Raw genomic sequence first — 17,358 nt, forward strand, 5'->3', positions numbered from 1 at the left:
TCAGTGTTAGGAGCACAAAGAATTTAAACATACATGGTCTCAAAGGTGAATCTAGTAGAGCTCTGAACAATGTGTACAAAGGGGAACACAAGACAAAAAAGCTGGTGTGAAAGGTCTTGCTGCAGCAAAAACCTACAGTATCCTCAAATGTAGGAGTGAAGTTAAATGGGAAACTGACTGTAAAGAGGGAGAAATAGAGAAATACAGACAAATAATCAAAAAAATGTAACTGATCAGCTGAAGTTGACTAGATTGTGGAGCTGTAGGATGTGACTTTGATTCTTAATGATTATTTGCAGCTGTCACTGCAGAAGTTGAGAATGTTTGATTAAAAAGGGCTTCAGCATTTTGGAAACCAGATTAATTGAGGGCCAGATGAAATCTAGGTAAGATTTTTTAAGTGATAAGGGAGAAAATTGTAGATGCTCTGACTGCCATTTTCCATCTGGTCTAAACACAAGCGACTGCTAAAGGAATAGATGATACTTTCCTTCATTAGCTGAGGCAGGTTAGTGAACATGCTGCAGTGTTAATGGAGTTGAAAGCCTCATCACATGTAAAACAGTACAGTAAAATCCCTGGTCTCTGGAATTTGAGCAACCAGCAAAAAATTGAGGAAATTAAATTTTAAAAAATAAAATAGGTAAAATGATGAAGTTTAGGAGCAAATATTCAGCCAGCAGAGAGCCTTGGTTGTGCTTTGTTTGCAGCAGCTGTTTGAATAAAGTTGTGTGAAGCAGCAAGGGCATCGCCAAGATGCATCGTCGGCGGCGGCTCTCGAATTGGATGGGTTTCCTCAGAGCTAGTTGATGCTGCTCGCTGTTGGGATGACTTCTAAAGTACTTCATTATTCCTGCTTAATAAGAGTCTCTCTGGTTGGAGGCTTTATCTATAACCTTGGGGTGAGGAGCGTTAATTATCTTGTCTTTCGGGTGGCTCCATTAGAAGGGAAAGAATCTGTAGATGCAGTGACAGTTGAATGTTTTCAAAGAATGTGACTGAAAATAAAGTAAAATGTTTTAATGTTTATATATTCATGCAAGTGAAGTTTGTTCTTGTAAGTATAGTATTTTTTGCCATTTAAATTGTTTATTCTTCATGCAGGTGTTAGTTGGGCATTTTAAGAGTAGGTCTCAAGCAACCGGAAAATGCACATCCTGCATCTACCAATCCCCATAGATGCAGGATACCAGAGGTTTTACTGAACTAGGATTTGCTTTTAAGAGCAGTGTCCTGCAGGTTGGTAGCCCCAGCATGAAGATGTGATGAGGATGGATAATTTGTATGAACTGGCAAAGATGTGATGGGTCAAATTAACCTATTATCATAAAATTTAATGATTTTATGATCAACAAAACAATTTTGTCAAAGAATGAAACTAAAATGTTCTATTTCAGATTTGTGTTTAGAGAAGAGATCATTTTATCGAACTATTTCAGGCCTTCATGCCAGCATCAACATCCATCTTAGTGCACGGTATTTGTTACAAGGTATGTATTAAAACACTCATCTCTTTGGTCACCAACTATAAGAAGGATATTAATAAGCTTGAAAGAGTGCAAAGGAGATTTACAGGGACTTGAGAAATGGAGTTGCAGGGAAAGATTAAACAGGTTAGGGCTGGTTTCCCTGGAGCATAGAAGCAAGAGGGGAGATTTGATATGAGGGGTATAGAATTAGGTTGTCATGAACATATACACTGAAGGTGCAAAATTGCTATGAATTAGTTTTGCAAATACAATATTTAAAAATAGTGCAAAAAAAGAGAAAAATGAGGAAGTGTCTATAGGTTCATTGTCCGATCAGAAATTTGGTGGCAGAGGGAAGCAACTTTTTAAAAAAAAACTTTGGGTGTGTGTCTTCAGGCTCCTGTACCTGCTTTCTCATGGTAGCAGTCAGAAAAGGGCATGGCTTGGATGGTGGAGGGTCCTTGATGATGGAGGCTGCTTTCTTGAAACACTGCTTCTTAAATGGAGTGAGGACTAATTCATATGATGGCAATTGGCCAAGTTTACAACCCTCTGCAGTCTTTCCCTATCCTGTGCAATGGCATCTCCATACCAGATATACCATACCAGCTGAAATGCTCTCCACAAACCTGTATAAATTTTCAAGTCTTTGATGCACCAAATCTCAAATTCCTAATGAATTGTAGCTGCTGGAAAGACTTCGTAATTGCATCAACATGGTCACTGCATGATAGATCTTCAGAGATGTTGACATCTAGGAATTTGAAATTCTTTACCCTCTCTACTGCTGACTCCTTGATGAGGACTGAATTGTGTTCTCCTGATAGTTTTCTTTTCCCCCCTTCCTGAACTCCACAATAATTTCCTTAACTTCACAAACATTAAGTGCAAGATTGTTGTGACACCACTCAACCAGCAAATTTGTAGATGGTATTTGAATTGTGTCTAGCCATACAGTCAAAGGTGTAGAGAGTAGGGCAGTGGGCCAAACACACATCCATGAGGTGCCTCTGTGTTGTAAGAGAGGAGGAAATGTTACCATTCCTCACGGACTGCTCTTCCAATGAGGAAATCAAGATAGAATAAATGCAAGGAGGCTTTTTCCACTGAGGTTAGATGAGGCTGGGTTGAGGGTGAAAGGGAAAAGTTTTAAGGGGAACATGAGGGAATACTTCTTCACACAGAGGGTAGTGGGAGTGTGGATCGAGCTGCTACTGAAGTGGTTTATGTGGGCTCAATTTTAACATTAAAAAAAAAATTGGACAGGTACATAGATAGGAGGGATATGGACTGGGTACAGATCAATGGGACAGGCAGAATAATAGTTCAGCACAGACTAGAAGGGATGAATGGTCTGGGTCTGTGCTACAATGTTCTATGGGTCTACCCCCATATGTTTTTCAACTCTAATCAAGGATGCTTCTATATCTTTTAATTCAACTTTTCTTGTTTTGAGATGGAATGTGTTAGTGTCTGGGCAAGTGTATGAAGGAGAGAATGTGTGCGCCTGTGTGTATTTGAGAGTGCGTGTGGGGAGCATGTGTGTATGTGAATGTGTTTGAGAGTGTGTTTGTACGCGTGTGTCTAAGACTGTTTTTGTGAGGGAATGTGCATGTTTCTGACTAAAATACTTTCCCCCAGATATTTTGTAACCCCTGCATCTACTAGATGACTGCACCTCTTTTCACCCGCCCACCCCGCCCAATCCATTGCACTGCGCCCAGGTTTGCCTTTTCTTTTAATTCAACTTTAAATCAAAAGGGAAATGCATAAACACTCTGTTTTGCTTGATTATACAGAGATGAACATAATTCATACTTCTAAAGGGGTTTAATCCAAATTATAAATAACAACCAATATGACTGGGACTATGGTAAAAATACTCTCCTTCTCATCAACTGGTTTCAGTACACAGTCCCGGATGCCCTGCTCAAGGGACTGTCTGTGCTTTTTTATTTTTAAGGATCCATGTAATTTTCTGACAAAAGTCCATTAATAGGCCAAATTGTTTGGAACCTTGGATAAGATTCCAACCACACACACCCTTGGCTAAGCCATCTTACTTCCACCACTGGTGACAGGGTCTGAAACCCTCAGTCACATCTCTGCTGGCTCTAAATATGTATACCTGGTCACTTGTCCATTAGTCAGTTTATTTATTGACAAAAGTAAATTGAAGGATGTTTGTGGAAGTGACATAGAGTGTTTTTGAAAATTAAAAAAAAATAGACATATAGCATGGTAACAGGCCTTTCCAGCCCACAAGCTTGTGTCACTTAATTAACCTACCACCCTGTACATTTTTGGGAGGAAACTGGAGCACCCAGTAAAACCCACAGAGATACTGGGAGAACTTGCAAACTCCTCATAGACAGCACTGGATTCTAACCAGAGTTGCTGTTCATGTTGTGCTAACCACGATGCTATCTGTGCTGCCCTAAATCTTTATTTAGAACAGTGAGTAGAAGCAAATTCTGGCCATTTAAATCCACACTGCCCAATTACACCCAAATTAACCAATAACCCTGTACGTTGTGGTAAGAAACCAGAGCACCTGGAGAAATCCTATGCAGACATGGAGAGAACATACAAACTCCTCAAACAGAACCGATTTGAACCTGGGTTGCTGTAACAATGTTGCGCTAAACTGCTACACTAACCATGCCATGTTGTGACAAGAAAGAATGAGCAACATGGGCAATGATGCAGGACAATAATAAGAAATAAAAAAGGATAAAAGTATATATGCACAAAAGGTAATGATGGAGATGCAGCAAGGTGAAAAAGCAGTTCTCTTGATTGATATCAGTTTGCATGTCATTATGGAGACATAATTAGATGGAGACAAATTTCTGTAGATCACTTTCCCTGTGGCAACTAGTAGAGAAACCCCTTAGTTCCCACTGGTAAGGCTGTCTTTATTAAAAAGTCACAACTGCAGGATGTCAGAGATCTTCTGGAATATATCCAGGAACGTGGAAAGAACAACTACACAGCTCTCAGTAGTATGTTTTGGGTCTTGTCTGGGTCATCTGCATTTGAATATCAACTATCTGAAACTCCCTTGGGTGTCTAATAATATCAGGGATAAGCTAAGTATATTTAAAAATATTAATATAGCTTTTGTTTTGTCTAAAGATGAATTTATAGAATGTCAATAAAAGCTAAGTATATTTAAAAAGGTTAATATAACTTTTGTTTTGTCTAAAGATGAATTTATGGAATTTCAATTTTAATAACTCATCAGAATGACTTAATGGTGTACAAAAAAAATCCATCTCCCAAAGGAAGTAAGGCAATGGGATAAAATGCACTCACCTTGAAAGCAAACTAATCTAAGGTAAACATTCCTTCTACAGATACCTGGTATGAAAGAAAATGGGGGCACAACATTACAGAATTCAAGCAGAGATTTGATGTACAGATTACCAAAGGAGAAGGACCACGCAGAATCCAAAACCTTTACTTCTTATACCTCATGGAGTTGAGGGCTTTATCTAAAGTGTTGCCCTTCTTTGAGCGTTCTGCTTTTCAACTTTATACTGGCAATGAAGCACAGGATACAAAAAATAAAAACCTTCTTCTGGAAATTCTCAATTTGGCAAAGTAAGTAATTGCTTGGTAAATAGTATTTTATGTCTTTAACAACCTTTTTTTTTAAAAAGATGTTGGGCAGAAATACCAAAAAATGCTGCAAGACTACATCTAAGTGAAACTATATAAATGAAGCTAATTGTTGAATTCTTTTGTAGTCTGCAGTAGGTTTTACCAAAGCCAATAGATTAGTCATTTTTGGAATGAAAAGCTGATCCAAGTAAACTCTCATCTAGTTAGAAATCAGGCTAATGATTGTGCAAGATAAGGAGATTTCACAAATGATCTTGCTTTTCCAATTACTGAATATTTTGGCATTTAAGACAACCTTCAGTTAAGATAGGTCCCCATTTTCAGCCTGAATTTCATGGTTTTATTAAATTGGCATACAAGACCTGCCAATGCCTCAGAGCTGCTGCAAGGAATGTGATTTATATTAAAAAAAAAAACCTTTGCTTCTGGTTGGGAAGATGCCAAATGGTGTTGGGTCCAAGTCTTTAGCATTGCTGCAGGCAGACATGGCAACTTCATTCTCAACATTGAAGTCACCTCGCTGCCCAAGTGTGCTTGGTGCAGGAACCACTGGTATGTGTTGGCTTGGGGGCATCAGTTCCCAGGTAGGAGTAGGACCTCAGGGGTTTACAATTGTAAAATGTCTGGGTGGGTTATGGCAGCAGTGAGGAAGTGGTTGGGACCAGTCCGCTTTTCCAGCCAGAATTTCATTTGTAGGGTGGCTTTTTTGGGTACTTCAAGGGTCATCTTAAATGCCAAAATATGCAGCATTGAAACTTGTTGCATAATAAAGTTGTTTTTAATTGTTATACATAATGCCTAAAGTTCTTGCTGTAGCTAAACAGGTTCTTTTTAAAAAAAAAGTCCAATCGTATACATTAATGACCTTGTAGAAGGAGATAATAAATAAAAAAAGGTAATATTCACATTTAAGTGCTGACACATCTTTTAATGGTGGTAGTTTAAAGCCCCCTTTTCCACTGGCACTCTGTCCCTGGAATTGACAGACAGGGTCCAGTGGAAAAACACTGTCCAAATGCTGGCATCAAATGACATTTCATACCAGGGACTAACCACCTCTACCCTTGCTCATATCCCTGGCATTTGTTGACACCAACATGCTGATAAAACCAGAGGAAAATGGACAGCAGAAAGTTACCCGTTTCCACTGGTTTTATCATATCAGCATATAAGAAGACCTGCCATTTTTCTGGTTTCCCCTCTGATCCCTGGGGATGTGTTGTGTTCAGAGGAAAAGCAATTGGTGCCCCATTTAAGGGTGGCCCAGTAGAAATGGCACAAAGGGCTTCCTATCCTGGGGGACTGCAGTGGAAAAGGGGGTTATGATTAGGCTAGCAAAAGGAGATTCAAGAGCTTGAAAGCTGGGGGTGGGGGTGTGTGGGGAAGAGGAGAGAAACTGTTCTTGGACTGAGAGGTGGTGGACTTTAGGGTTCTGTACACGCTTTCCAAAGGTAGCAGTGAGAAGAGGTTGTCACCAGTGATTAGGGTCATTTATGATATTGACTACTTTGAAGTTATGCCTAACTTTAATGGATGGGAGGTCTATTTATTCTAATGTTGGTAAATCTAATGGAGTGAATATTAGGTAAATCTTAAGTGTAACACTTTCTGTTGTGCATCAGTTTTCCATGAAAAACTACACTTTGGCAAAACCAATATCTATAAACATAGACATCAACAATTGCTCTATTCTTTAATTCAAATTAGTTGCTCTGTTATCACTGATGTGATCATCTTGGTTCCTGTTTTCTTTAGATATGTAAATGAATTAATTTTTTTTAGCTAAAATCATACTGCATGAATTTGACTTTGAAACAATTTTTCATGGAAATTTATGTAAACATTTCTGTACCAGAATATTGAAATCTGAAACTAAAAATTGCATTAAAACATTTTCACCTATCCTTCCATTCGTTTATGATATGGTTACTTTCTTCTCATGGAATCAAAGGATCTTTAAATATATTTTTAAACTACCTTATGCTGTTTAATTACCCTCAATTTGTTCTGATTCCTGAATAGTTTTCCAACAGTCCTCTTTCCTACTTCATATTTATTTACGTAAACTGCACTAATCGTGTTTTCCCCTGTTTCATTAACCTGCTCATCTTGTATTGTCATTCAAATTGCTATCTCCTTTAAATTAGAACCAAAATTTCAATAACACATTTGCTCATGTCCAATTCTTTAAACATTGTGGTTACTAAGATCGTAATACAGATCACCTGGGTACATTATCTATCTGAAAAGGCCCCCCCCCCTCCAAAAGTTACCTACAACTTACTTCTGTTGCACCTCCACTTTAAGAACTGTTTATTTCTTAATATATACTTGAACCTTTGTAACAAACTTCTGATGTTGCACCATATCAAATTAAATGTGCTTATTATAATTGTTACATCATTATGGTCACCTTTACAGAAGTAGTGAACATGCTTTATGCTGCTCAGTAACAGATTATCAAATAATAATGTATTCTGCCTAAGGTCATTCCCTTCACATTTTGATGAACATTCCTTGTTTGCCGGGGATAAAAAAAAATCTGAAAGCCTCAAGGTAAGAATACATTTAAATTGTTATTTATATTTACTACAACCAAGTCATCAAGTATTTGATCACGGAATAACTGACGGCTAGCCTCTTATCAAATTTGTTCATAAATTCAAACAACAATTCTATTGCTAAATTAATGTTTTATTCCTAAACCAACTGGTTTCTTCTAGATGGATACAATGTAGTTGTACAGATTTCTTATTTAAAAACTTGCATTATGAATTTACAGATCAACTATGTACCAGGATTTATTAATATTTGCACTTTTTTTAAAAAACCTAAAAAACTGCCAATATACAAAGTGAGTCAGGCAGTATCTTTTGGAGGCAACGGGATGCTCAGTGTTTCAACTGGATACTTCCACAGATGCTGTTTGTCCTGCAGAGTTCTTTCAGCAGTTTAATTTTGCTCTTTGCAAAGCCATCCCATCAGTGCCATTCCCACATTCATTCCCTTTGGCACTGCAATATTTTTGCCTCAAGACCTTCCAGCATTCTTGTGGGCAGCAAATTCCTAATTAAATAATAACTCCAATTTCTCCTGGACTTGAAATTGCTGACTACGTTCCAGCAAATACTTTCTGCATTCTCTGTAGGATCTTCATTCAGATCCTTTTAACAAAATCTGATGCTGAACCAGTATTTTATAATTGCTTAACAAAATCAACATGCTCTTGCATTTCTTGTCCCTATACACTGGGAAGGCTTCTAACCTATAATAATACTTTTTCCAAGATTCATGCAAGTAAAATTCCTACACCTTGTTTGGAACTTTGTAATAATACCAGACAAAATGGACCTGTTTAATCCAGCCTGCAGCACCTTTGGTTTTTCTACACTTGCCACATCATTCATTGATTTAGATGAGGATTGCATGCCTCAGTGAGGTGAAGCAGACAAGGAGTGCCGCAGAGACCTTAACGGGCAGATTATTTGGCACTGTCTGTATCAACCTGAACCACTGTCAAATGCAGATTCGCAAAGAGGGTGTGAAGAGGAAGCAGGGGTCCTTGTTGTGAATCATACCTAGCTGCAGGGGGACAGAACTCTGATCTATGGGCTGTTCCCAGGGACGAGCTGAGTCTGACATCCAGAACTGCTGGAAGACCAACTCCAAGCAAGACTCACTTTAGTCTGTCCAAAACCTTTTGGGTCTTTCAGCATACTGAGCTGTTGGTCCAGGCTGCAGGAGTACACGCTGAGGGACGCACTGAAGCTTGGTGCAGCCAATGCAAGGGTACTGTGGGAAGGAACACAGTCTAGAGTCCTCCTATTACTGGGCACTGAGTGGCTGAATCAGAGGGTGGAGAAACAAGGTGCCACAGTGTTAGTAACAGGGTGTTGAGAGAACAAATGTAACAATGTCCATTGAGAATGTAAAGAAATGACTGACATGAGTAAAAAGATTAACTAGTTTGTAATTTTCTAGGAAAAGGGTGTCTAATGACAGTGTAGAAATGACTAAGTGCCAAAGTAGTGGTAACAGTGTATAGAGAACAATATAAAATATACATTGATATGACTGACATTATGAATGTAAAAAGACTAATGGTTGTTTTGTAAATAATTTACAGGTACTCCCCGACATGTCTCTGTTTGAGACGACTGGTTGTATCTCAGAATGGGCACTTGTTGGAATTGCATACTTGTTAGTGCCCATAGGCTAGGCACGGCCATCTTGACTTCTGTGCACTTGTGCAAGTCTTTGGATGGTGCATGCATGGTGGGTTCGTGTATTGGAGTTCAGTTGGCAGATGCGCAAGAGTTGAGTGCCCATAACTCTTGCTCATACTCCACCTAAAGACTCTTGAATGTACACAGGAGTCAAGATGGACATGCCCAGCCTATAGACCCTGGGATACCAACCAACAAGTATGCAAATTTTGGCTCTTACATGCACCCTATCCCTGTTAGTTTGTCAAATGCAACATAAATTTAATTTTAAGTACATGTCTTGTGAATAAAGTATATTTTTGGAAAAAAAACTGAACTATTTTAAAATGTCAATGCCCTACAAGTCAGCCTGCATCAGTGGAGTAAGAATAAAGTGTGTTTCAGGCCTTTCACAGGGACTGCAAAAGTGAGAAAGCAAGTATTTGCTAAGATGGGGGAGCAAAGTGGAGAGAATAGTGCTCTTCCCTTTGTTAGCATGGAGACCAGGTTACTCAAGTGATTTGAATGCCATTTAAGGTAGGGAGCTAATCAGTTGTTTGTATGAAATTTTAATAAAAGGAGAAAATAAAAAGTGCTGAAGATTAGAAATGCCGACTATTTAAGTTGCTGGAAATCTGTGATCTTGGATAACACTGGAAATAATCAGAAATAGACTTCGCATCGAAAGTAGTAAATAAGTTCTGACAAATAAAGGCATTTCTTTTGTCATAAACCCTCTATGGTTGGCATCAATAGCACAAATCATAGCCCATTTCATCCATGCTGATCAAGGTGTTTCTGAGCTCATTCCATTTGCTTGGATTTGACTTGTATCCCTTTAAACTTTCTATCCATATACCTGGCCAAATGTCTTTTAAACATTGCAATGATACCCACTTCTACTATTTTATTCTGGCAACTTGTTCCTTCTATCCACCACCCTCTGTGTTGGAGAAACATCTCCTTTAAATCTTTCCCCTTTAAACCTCTGCCTTTTTGTTTTTTGTCTCCTTATCCTGGGAAAAAGGCCCACAATTCACCTTTTTCCATGTGATTTTTTTTGTATGCATTTACAAGGTCACTACTCACTTCCTTTGTACTAGAGAAAAAAAAGTTCCAGCTTGTTCACTTTCTCTTTGTAACTCAAGCGCTCTAGTCCCTGATTCAATTTTGTGAATTTTTTTTTGCATCCTCAAGCTAAATCACATCCTTCCAATTGTATAGAGACCAGACTGCACAAAAATGTTATGGTGTGATCTCACCAACTTTAACATATAATCCCAACTCGTGTACTCAAAAGTTCTGATGATGAATGCAACTGTGCCAAACACTACCTTGCTACCACTTTCAGGGAACTATAGACTTGCATTCAGAAATCTATCTTACAATACTCCCCAGGATGCTGTCATTCACTGTATATTACCTTATACTAGTTTAATTTTCCAGAATGCATGACTTTGGACTTGTTCAAGTTAAATTCCATTCTGTTCCTTGGCCCACTTTCCCAGTTGAACTGATCTATTTGTAGCTTCAGATAACTTTCTTCATTGTCTATTACACCACTAAACATCTTAAATAGACATTTCCTTTGTTCCATTCCTCCACCTGCAACACAAAGCACATTTGTTTCCACTTTCCAGGACTCAATTTATCATTAAGAACTACTCCATTCAATGGAGTTGGATTGTGCAAATTAGGGCACAGTCTTAGCAGGAAGCAGTGGGGCCAGATGCCAAGTGCACATAGCCTTTCTACTCCACCCCTGGACTCATTACTGAATCCAGAGGCCAAACAGGAGATCTGATGCAATGTTTATCATGACATGTGAATTTCCAGGTCTCAGGATTGAGCTCTGCACACTGAAATAACTGTATGCAGATTGTAAATGTGACCAAATTTAGAAAATTGGCAGAATGTAATGCCAGTTCTAAATTGAAAAGATACCAAGTAACATTAGTTCAAGTTGCAATGTCACGACCTCCAGTAAACTACTCCAGAATAGCTGGAGGTGGAGGAATCTGAAGGACCAGTTATCTGGTTACTTCATTTTCCACAATTGAAATTCAGCATCAGAAAGAGCCAATCCATTTTCTGAGAATGGGATGTAGTTTACTACAGTGAAACCAATTTTGTCCTTGTATGCAATTTGATGGCTTGAAAAGATCATTTGTACTTCTCTCATTTGAAGGAAGAATTTCGACTGCATTTCAAAAATATTTCAAGAATAATGGATTGCGTTGGTTGCTTCAAATGCAGACTTTGGGGCAAACTTCAGGTCAGTAGGCATCCTAGAAGAATAAAAGCAGCATAATATCCCTCTTGTGTCTAGGAGATGTTATTACGCACTGTTGTTCTTTTAGGTACAAGGACTGGGCACGGCACTGAAGATCTTATTCTCTGAGAAGCAGATAAAGAGTTTATCAGACTCTGGTCCACCTCAAAGATTCCACCTGACACGCCAAGATATTGTTGCACTCCTTAATGCTTTTGGAAGGTAACACTTGTTTTTGTAAATGTTAACTACACCATATCAGTCTACATATTCAATTGGAACTATACTACTCATTGTCTTCCACTTTCTCCAAGTGGTGAAAAATTCTTAGTTGGGGACAATGAGAGGCTATAGAAAATTGGTTTTCAGAAAAAAAAAACAGCAAAATGATAGAATTAAATTAAAATGTTAAGTTCCATCTCAGTTATAAACCAGCAAGTGTGGTCAATATTGTACTTGCTGTAAAATGGAGAAACCAATTTGGTTGAATTGCTGCTCTGGAATTGTTCTCCAACCCAGCATCCCTGTGTAATCAGAGGCTGGCTCATGAATTACTTCATCCACGCGATTTGTAATAGATCAGAACCAGATCCACTTCATTGCTGCTGGTATTCAAAGTTTAATTGTTAGTGCATTTCTTCAGTATATACTAAATAGTTTGATTTACTGATGAGGTATATGGACAGTAATGTTGGCTGAATAAAGGTAACAAACACTGAACATCAGTGACCACTTTTGTTCCAGGATTTCTACAAGTGTCTGGGAGCTTCAGAATTTCACAGAGCAACTACAGTCCGAACATTGATGTCTCCTCACTGCACGTTTACAAATGTCCAAGCACTCAAATGATTTTAATTGAATGCTATACCTTAAATTTTTGCTTTCAAAAATTTACTAATAGACAATCTGCTGAAATCTTACTGAATGTAAAATGTATACATTTAACCAAATAATGCCACTAAAAAGCTAGAGGAAACTGGTGACATAATGTAAATCATCATTTAGAAACCAAAGTAGTTTTGAATATATTTTTTGTATAGTTTTCACTGGTGAAATGTTACCAATTTAACCTTTCAGCTGAGTTTACAAAATGCCCTCCATCTCTCTTCAATGACTTCACATCTTCATGATGGACATCCAATCCCTTTGTACCTCTATTCTCCCCCACACAGAAGGTCTGAAAGCACTTCACTTCCTAGACCAAAGACCTGACCAGTCGCCCTCTACCACCACCCTCCTCTGCCAGATAGAAGTTGTCCTCCCTCTCAACTTCTTTGAACACATCCCACTTCCTCCAAATCAAAGGATCTCAGCTACATCTGCCTGTTTCTGGGCTTAGTGGAGCAATCCATGCTGCAAGACTCCCCAACTCTTCCTGTATATTGAGGACTACATTAGGGCTGCCTCGTGCACCAACTATGAGCTTGTCAACTTCATCCTCTTTGTGTCCAACTTCCACCTCAATCTCAAACTCACCTGGTCCATCTCAGATAACACACTCTCCTTCATGTCTCCATTTTGGGAGACAAGCTTTCCGTGAACATATACTAAAAATCCTCCAACTCACATAGCTACCTTGATTACACTTCCTCACATCCTGCCCCTGCAAGGACTCCATCCCCATCTCTCAATTTCTGTCTCCTCCATATCTGTTCCAGAGAGGAGGTCACTTGAGCTTACAAAATGTCTGCCTTCTTCGGGGGGGGGGCCTGGCAAAATGGCATAGAAGATGTGTGTTCCACCTTTCCCCAGCTGGATTATTAAATACCCAAATTTAAAAAGTATAAAAGTGGTTAAATATAGTATTTATAGATTTTTGAATAACAGTGATTCATCATGGCTACTAATGTGAAGAAATCTAAAACTCAACTTCAGAAGAAATTACCATCTAAAAATATAGACGATCTGAGGCCTACCTGCACAGCTGAATCCACTGAGTCGTTGTTGGGAGTCTCAAAACCCCAGAGGATTTCTGCCTGTTCAAGTTCGACTTCAACGCCGATCCTCCAGTTAAATTTTTAAATTTCGGTGAGTTCGGTCGTAGCCGACCCGTGTGCACGTGTAGCCATATGCGCGGGCGGCCCAACCGACAAAGGGGCCCATGAGCCCAACATTGCTGGGTGGCCCGGGGATGCGCAGTGTAGCATCAGAGGACACCCCTGCATGTCCAGCCATTCTGCCGGGCATGCGCAGAGCATCCAGGTCCGGGACCTTTTGGAAAAATTGTGGGCTGTGGGGGAGCCAGAGCGCCGGCGCCCCGACGAGGCCAGGGTGCTGGCGTCGGGTGTCCAGACCTGCAGTCGCACAGTCAGAGGACCTATGGTGACTTAAGGTGAAGAGGAACTTACCTTATTGGAATTTGCCCAGGAGGAGGAGGAGCCTGTACTTATAGAAGGTAGACCTCAAAAAGTGGCTATGGAATCTGGATTGGACTCTGTGTTCACTGTTTTGGAAGGGATTGCTTTTCAAATGGATAAGATGCCAAAACAAATGTCAACTCAAATAACCCAAGGATTTATGAATGTGAAAATATAAATGAATACTTTGTGAAGGAATGTCAACTATGAAATGACTGTAGTTAAGTGATATTAACAGATGTATAAAATCTGTTGATATTGTACAAGATAATTAAAAAAAATTGAAACAGCTTTTTCTGAATGTCAAAATCAAGTGGAACGCAATAAAGAAAAAATGGAAGGTTCTTTTGTAGATTGGGGGAAAATTCAAAGGAGGGATTTATTGAAGAAGATTGATTCGTTGGAAAATCAAAGCCAGAGAAATAATGTGAAAATAGTTGGTCTTCCAGAGGATTTTGAAGGTTCTGATCCAATAAAATTTTTTAAACATTGGATCCCAGAGGTATTGGGTAAAGAGTTTTTTCCTGAAGGTTTGGAACTGGATTGGGCCCATAGAGCGTTGAGGAAAAAACCATTTCCTGGACAAACACCAAAGGCGGTCTTGATTCGTTGTTTAAAGTATCAAGATAGAGAAATGATTTTACGAATGGCGGGACAGAAAGCGTGGCAGAGTCAATCCCTGTTGATGATTCAAAACAAGTGTTTTTTTTTTAAAATGCCGATTTGAGTCAAGATGTTATTAGAAGATGACGGGAATTTAATTCTGCTAAAGATGTCTTATGGCGAAAGGGCTATAAGTTTGCTTTTCATTATCCTGCAATTTAAGGTTTTTTTTTTAATGGAAACTTTCAATCTCAATTTTTTGAAAACTATCACGATGCCTTGGTTTTTGGTAATTCATTGCCAGAATTGCGAAGAAATGGGCGGTCTTCACCATTGCCTCCTAAGAGGCGGGGAAATGGGAATGGGTTTGGAAAGAATTGAAAGAAAGAACTGACACGAAGTCTTCTTGAATTGAAGAACTGGAACAATCATTGGGCTTGGAATAATTGGGTTGAATCTATTTACTGTATTTGATTGTTTTTAAATTACATAATGAATATGTATCTGGCTGGGGAGGTATTGGCTTGTATAAAAAGAAAATGAAAATTGATAATGCCTTTTTACATTTGACTGAAAATGAACATTTGAAATTGAAGAGATTGGGTTGGACATGTTTTTTTTCTTCTTTTAATTCTAAGGCAAGAGGGGTGGTGATTTTGATTCATAAAAATTTATCATTTGAATTGGAATCTTCAGAGGGAAATGTAGGTAGAGTTTTATGGGTGAATTGTAAAATCTTTGCTGAATCCTAGACTTTGCTTAATCTTTATACACATAATGTAGATGATGAGCGGTTTATTTCAGAAGCTTTTTTATTGTTAACTCAAGCTAATGAAAATATTTTAGTTGGGGGAGATTTTAATTGTGTTTTGGAACCTTTTTTGGATAGAAACTCGAAGAGTATAAGGAAATCAAAGACAGCAATACAGATCAAAGCATTGATGAAGGATTTAAATCTGGTAAATATTTGGAGAAAGGTTAATCCCACAGAGAAAGATTTTTCTTTTTATTCATCATGACATGATTCGTTTTCTAGGATTGATTTTTTTTTGGTATCAGCACACCTAGAGGGTAGAGTATTGCAAGCTGAATATAAAAGTATAGTTCTATCTGACCATTCATTATTATTTTTTTCTTGTGAAAGTTCAGGAGTGTTCGTCTTAAAGATGGAGGTTTAATGCAATGCTATTGAAAAAACCAGAGTTTGTTACTTTTGTTAAAGAGCATATATCTTTATTTTTGACTGAGAATATTAATTCTGTGGATAGTCATTTTGTAGTATGGGATGTATTAAAAGCTTATTTGAGGGGACAGGTTATTAGTTATTCTACAAAAGTTAAGAAACAATTTATGGTAGAAAGTTTAATGTTGGAAAATCAGATTGTGGAGTTAGAGAGACTTTCAGAAAGATGTGACTGAAGACAAAAAAGCCACATTAGCAAAGTCTGCCTTCTTCCACAAATGTGGCTTCCCCTCCACCATCATCAACCCAGCCCTCACCTGCATCTCCTCCATTTCCCACTTATCTGCCCTGGCTCCCCAGGCACAACATAGATGAGGATTAGGTGGATTCTATCACCCCACCAGCCTCTGCATCCAATATTATCTGCTGGAATTTCTGGCACTTACTACAGGATACTACCACCATTTTTCCATCTCCTCCCCTCTCAGCCTTCTACAATTTCCCTCATGCACTCATCCCTCCCCACCCCTCACACTCCCAGTTCCTTCCCCTGTGCCTGCAGTAGGTGCAACACTTACACCCACATCTCCTCCCTCACCATCTTCAAACAGGCCTTTCATGTAAAGCCACACTTCACTTGTGTAGCCAAAGGACTTATTTACTGCATTCGGTGCACCCTTTGTACCATTCTCTACTTCGGAGAGACCAGTCGCAGATTGGGAGATCACTTCGCTCAGCACCTCTGCTCTGTTCGCAACCACAGTAATCTCCCAGTGGCCAACCATTTCAATTCCTGGTCAGACTCCTTCATTCATGTCTGATCATGCCTTGTGTACTGTCCCACCCTGACCACCTGCAGATTGGAGGAACAATGTCTTATTTTCTGTCTGGGCAACCTCCAGCCACATGACATGAATATGGACTTTACTGCTTTCCATTAAACCTGCTTGTCTTTATTTCCCTCCCCTTTTCTTGTCTTTCCAGTTATTTCACCCACCAAGTCATCTCTCCTCATTGGTGCTGTCCCCTCCCTCTTTTCTCCACCCCCCCCCCCCCCAACTCTTGTTCAGATGCTTGTTGGCATTTTCTCATACTTTGAAGGGATTGAGCCCAAAACATCAGTTATAGATCTTTGCTACATAAAGGACACTGTTTAACCTGCTGAGCTTCTCCAGCAGTGTCTTTTTATTTCAAAATGCACTGTTCTCCAGAGTTCTTAACTGATTATATTTTGTTTTAGTGTTATGGTTTGTTTTATAGTTATTTGAATAAAATCTGATTAAAATATATTGTGTAAGTCTCGTTTCAAAAGTTTGTGCATTTGGAAAACAGTGGAATAAAGTTATCCACTTTAGAATGACACAGGAGGCAAACTCCAATTGCACAAACAAGACCTAACTAAATTTCTACAAGAGCATTCATTCAGCCCAAGAAATCATTATCAATAAAAAAAAATCAGTATTCTGTCCACCAAACTACTTTTTTTTTAATGGATATTTACAGAATTTGTGGATACAAACGTAACTACCAAAGACAAAAGGATAGTTTGTACTCTAATTTTGTAGAAACTTTCCACAATACTTGATTTGCAAAAATGGTTCTGGGGGGAAAAAAAGCAGCCCAATTTATACTTATTCTCAAA

General features: G+C 38.8%; 1 protein-coding gene across 1 annotated transcript in view; it reads left to right on the top strand.

Annotated features, from left to right (window-relative positions):
- The window catches only part of ero1a (endoplasmic reticulum oxidoreductase 1 alpha), a 39,217-nt gene extending 22,214 nt beyond the window's left edge, over positions 1 to 17,003 (top strand). Inside the window, exons 11-16 of the mRNA XM_069917019.1 lie at positions 1,398 to 1,490; positions 4,829 to 5,075; positions 7,583 to 7,652; positions 11,490 to 11,576; positions 11,662 to 11,795; positions 12,318 to 17,003. Of these exons, the coding sequence (XP_069773120.1) occupies positions 1,398 to 1,490; positions 4,829 to 5,075; positions 7,583 to 7,652; positions 11,490 to 11,576; positions 11,662 to 11,795; positions 12,318 to 12,378 (692 nt within the window). The 3' untranslated portion in view covers positions 12,379 to 17,003. The remainder of the gene's footprint in view (positions 1 to 1,397; positions 1,491 to 4,828; positions 5,076 to 7,582; positions 7,653 to 11,489; positions 11,577 to 11,661; positions 11,796 to 12,317) is intronic.
- Positions 17,004 to 17,358: the final 355 nt, after the last annotated feature.

This window comes from Narcine bancroftii, chromosome 2 (assembly GCF_036971445.1).
Source record: "Narcine bancroftii isolate sNarBan1 chromosome 2, sNarBan1.hap1, whole genome shotgun sequence".
Taxonomy (NCBI): Eukaryota; Metazoa; Chordata; class Chondrichthyes; order Torpediniformes; family Narcinidae; genus Narcine; species Narcine bancroftii.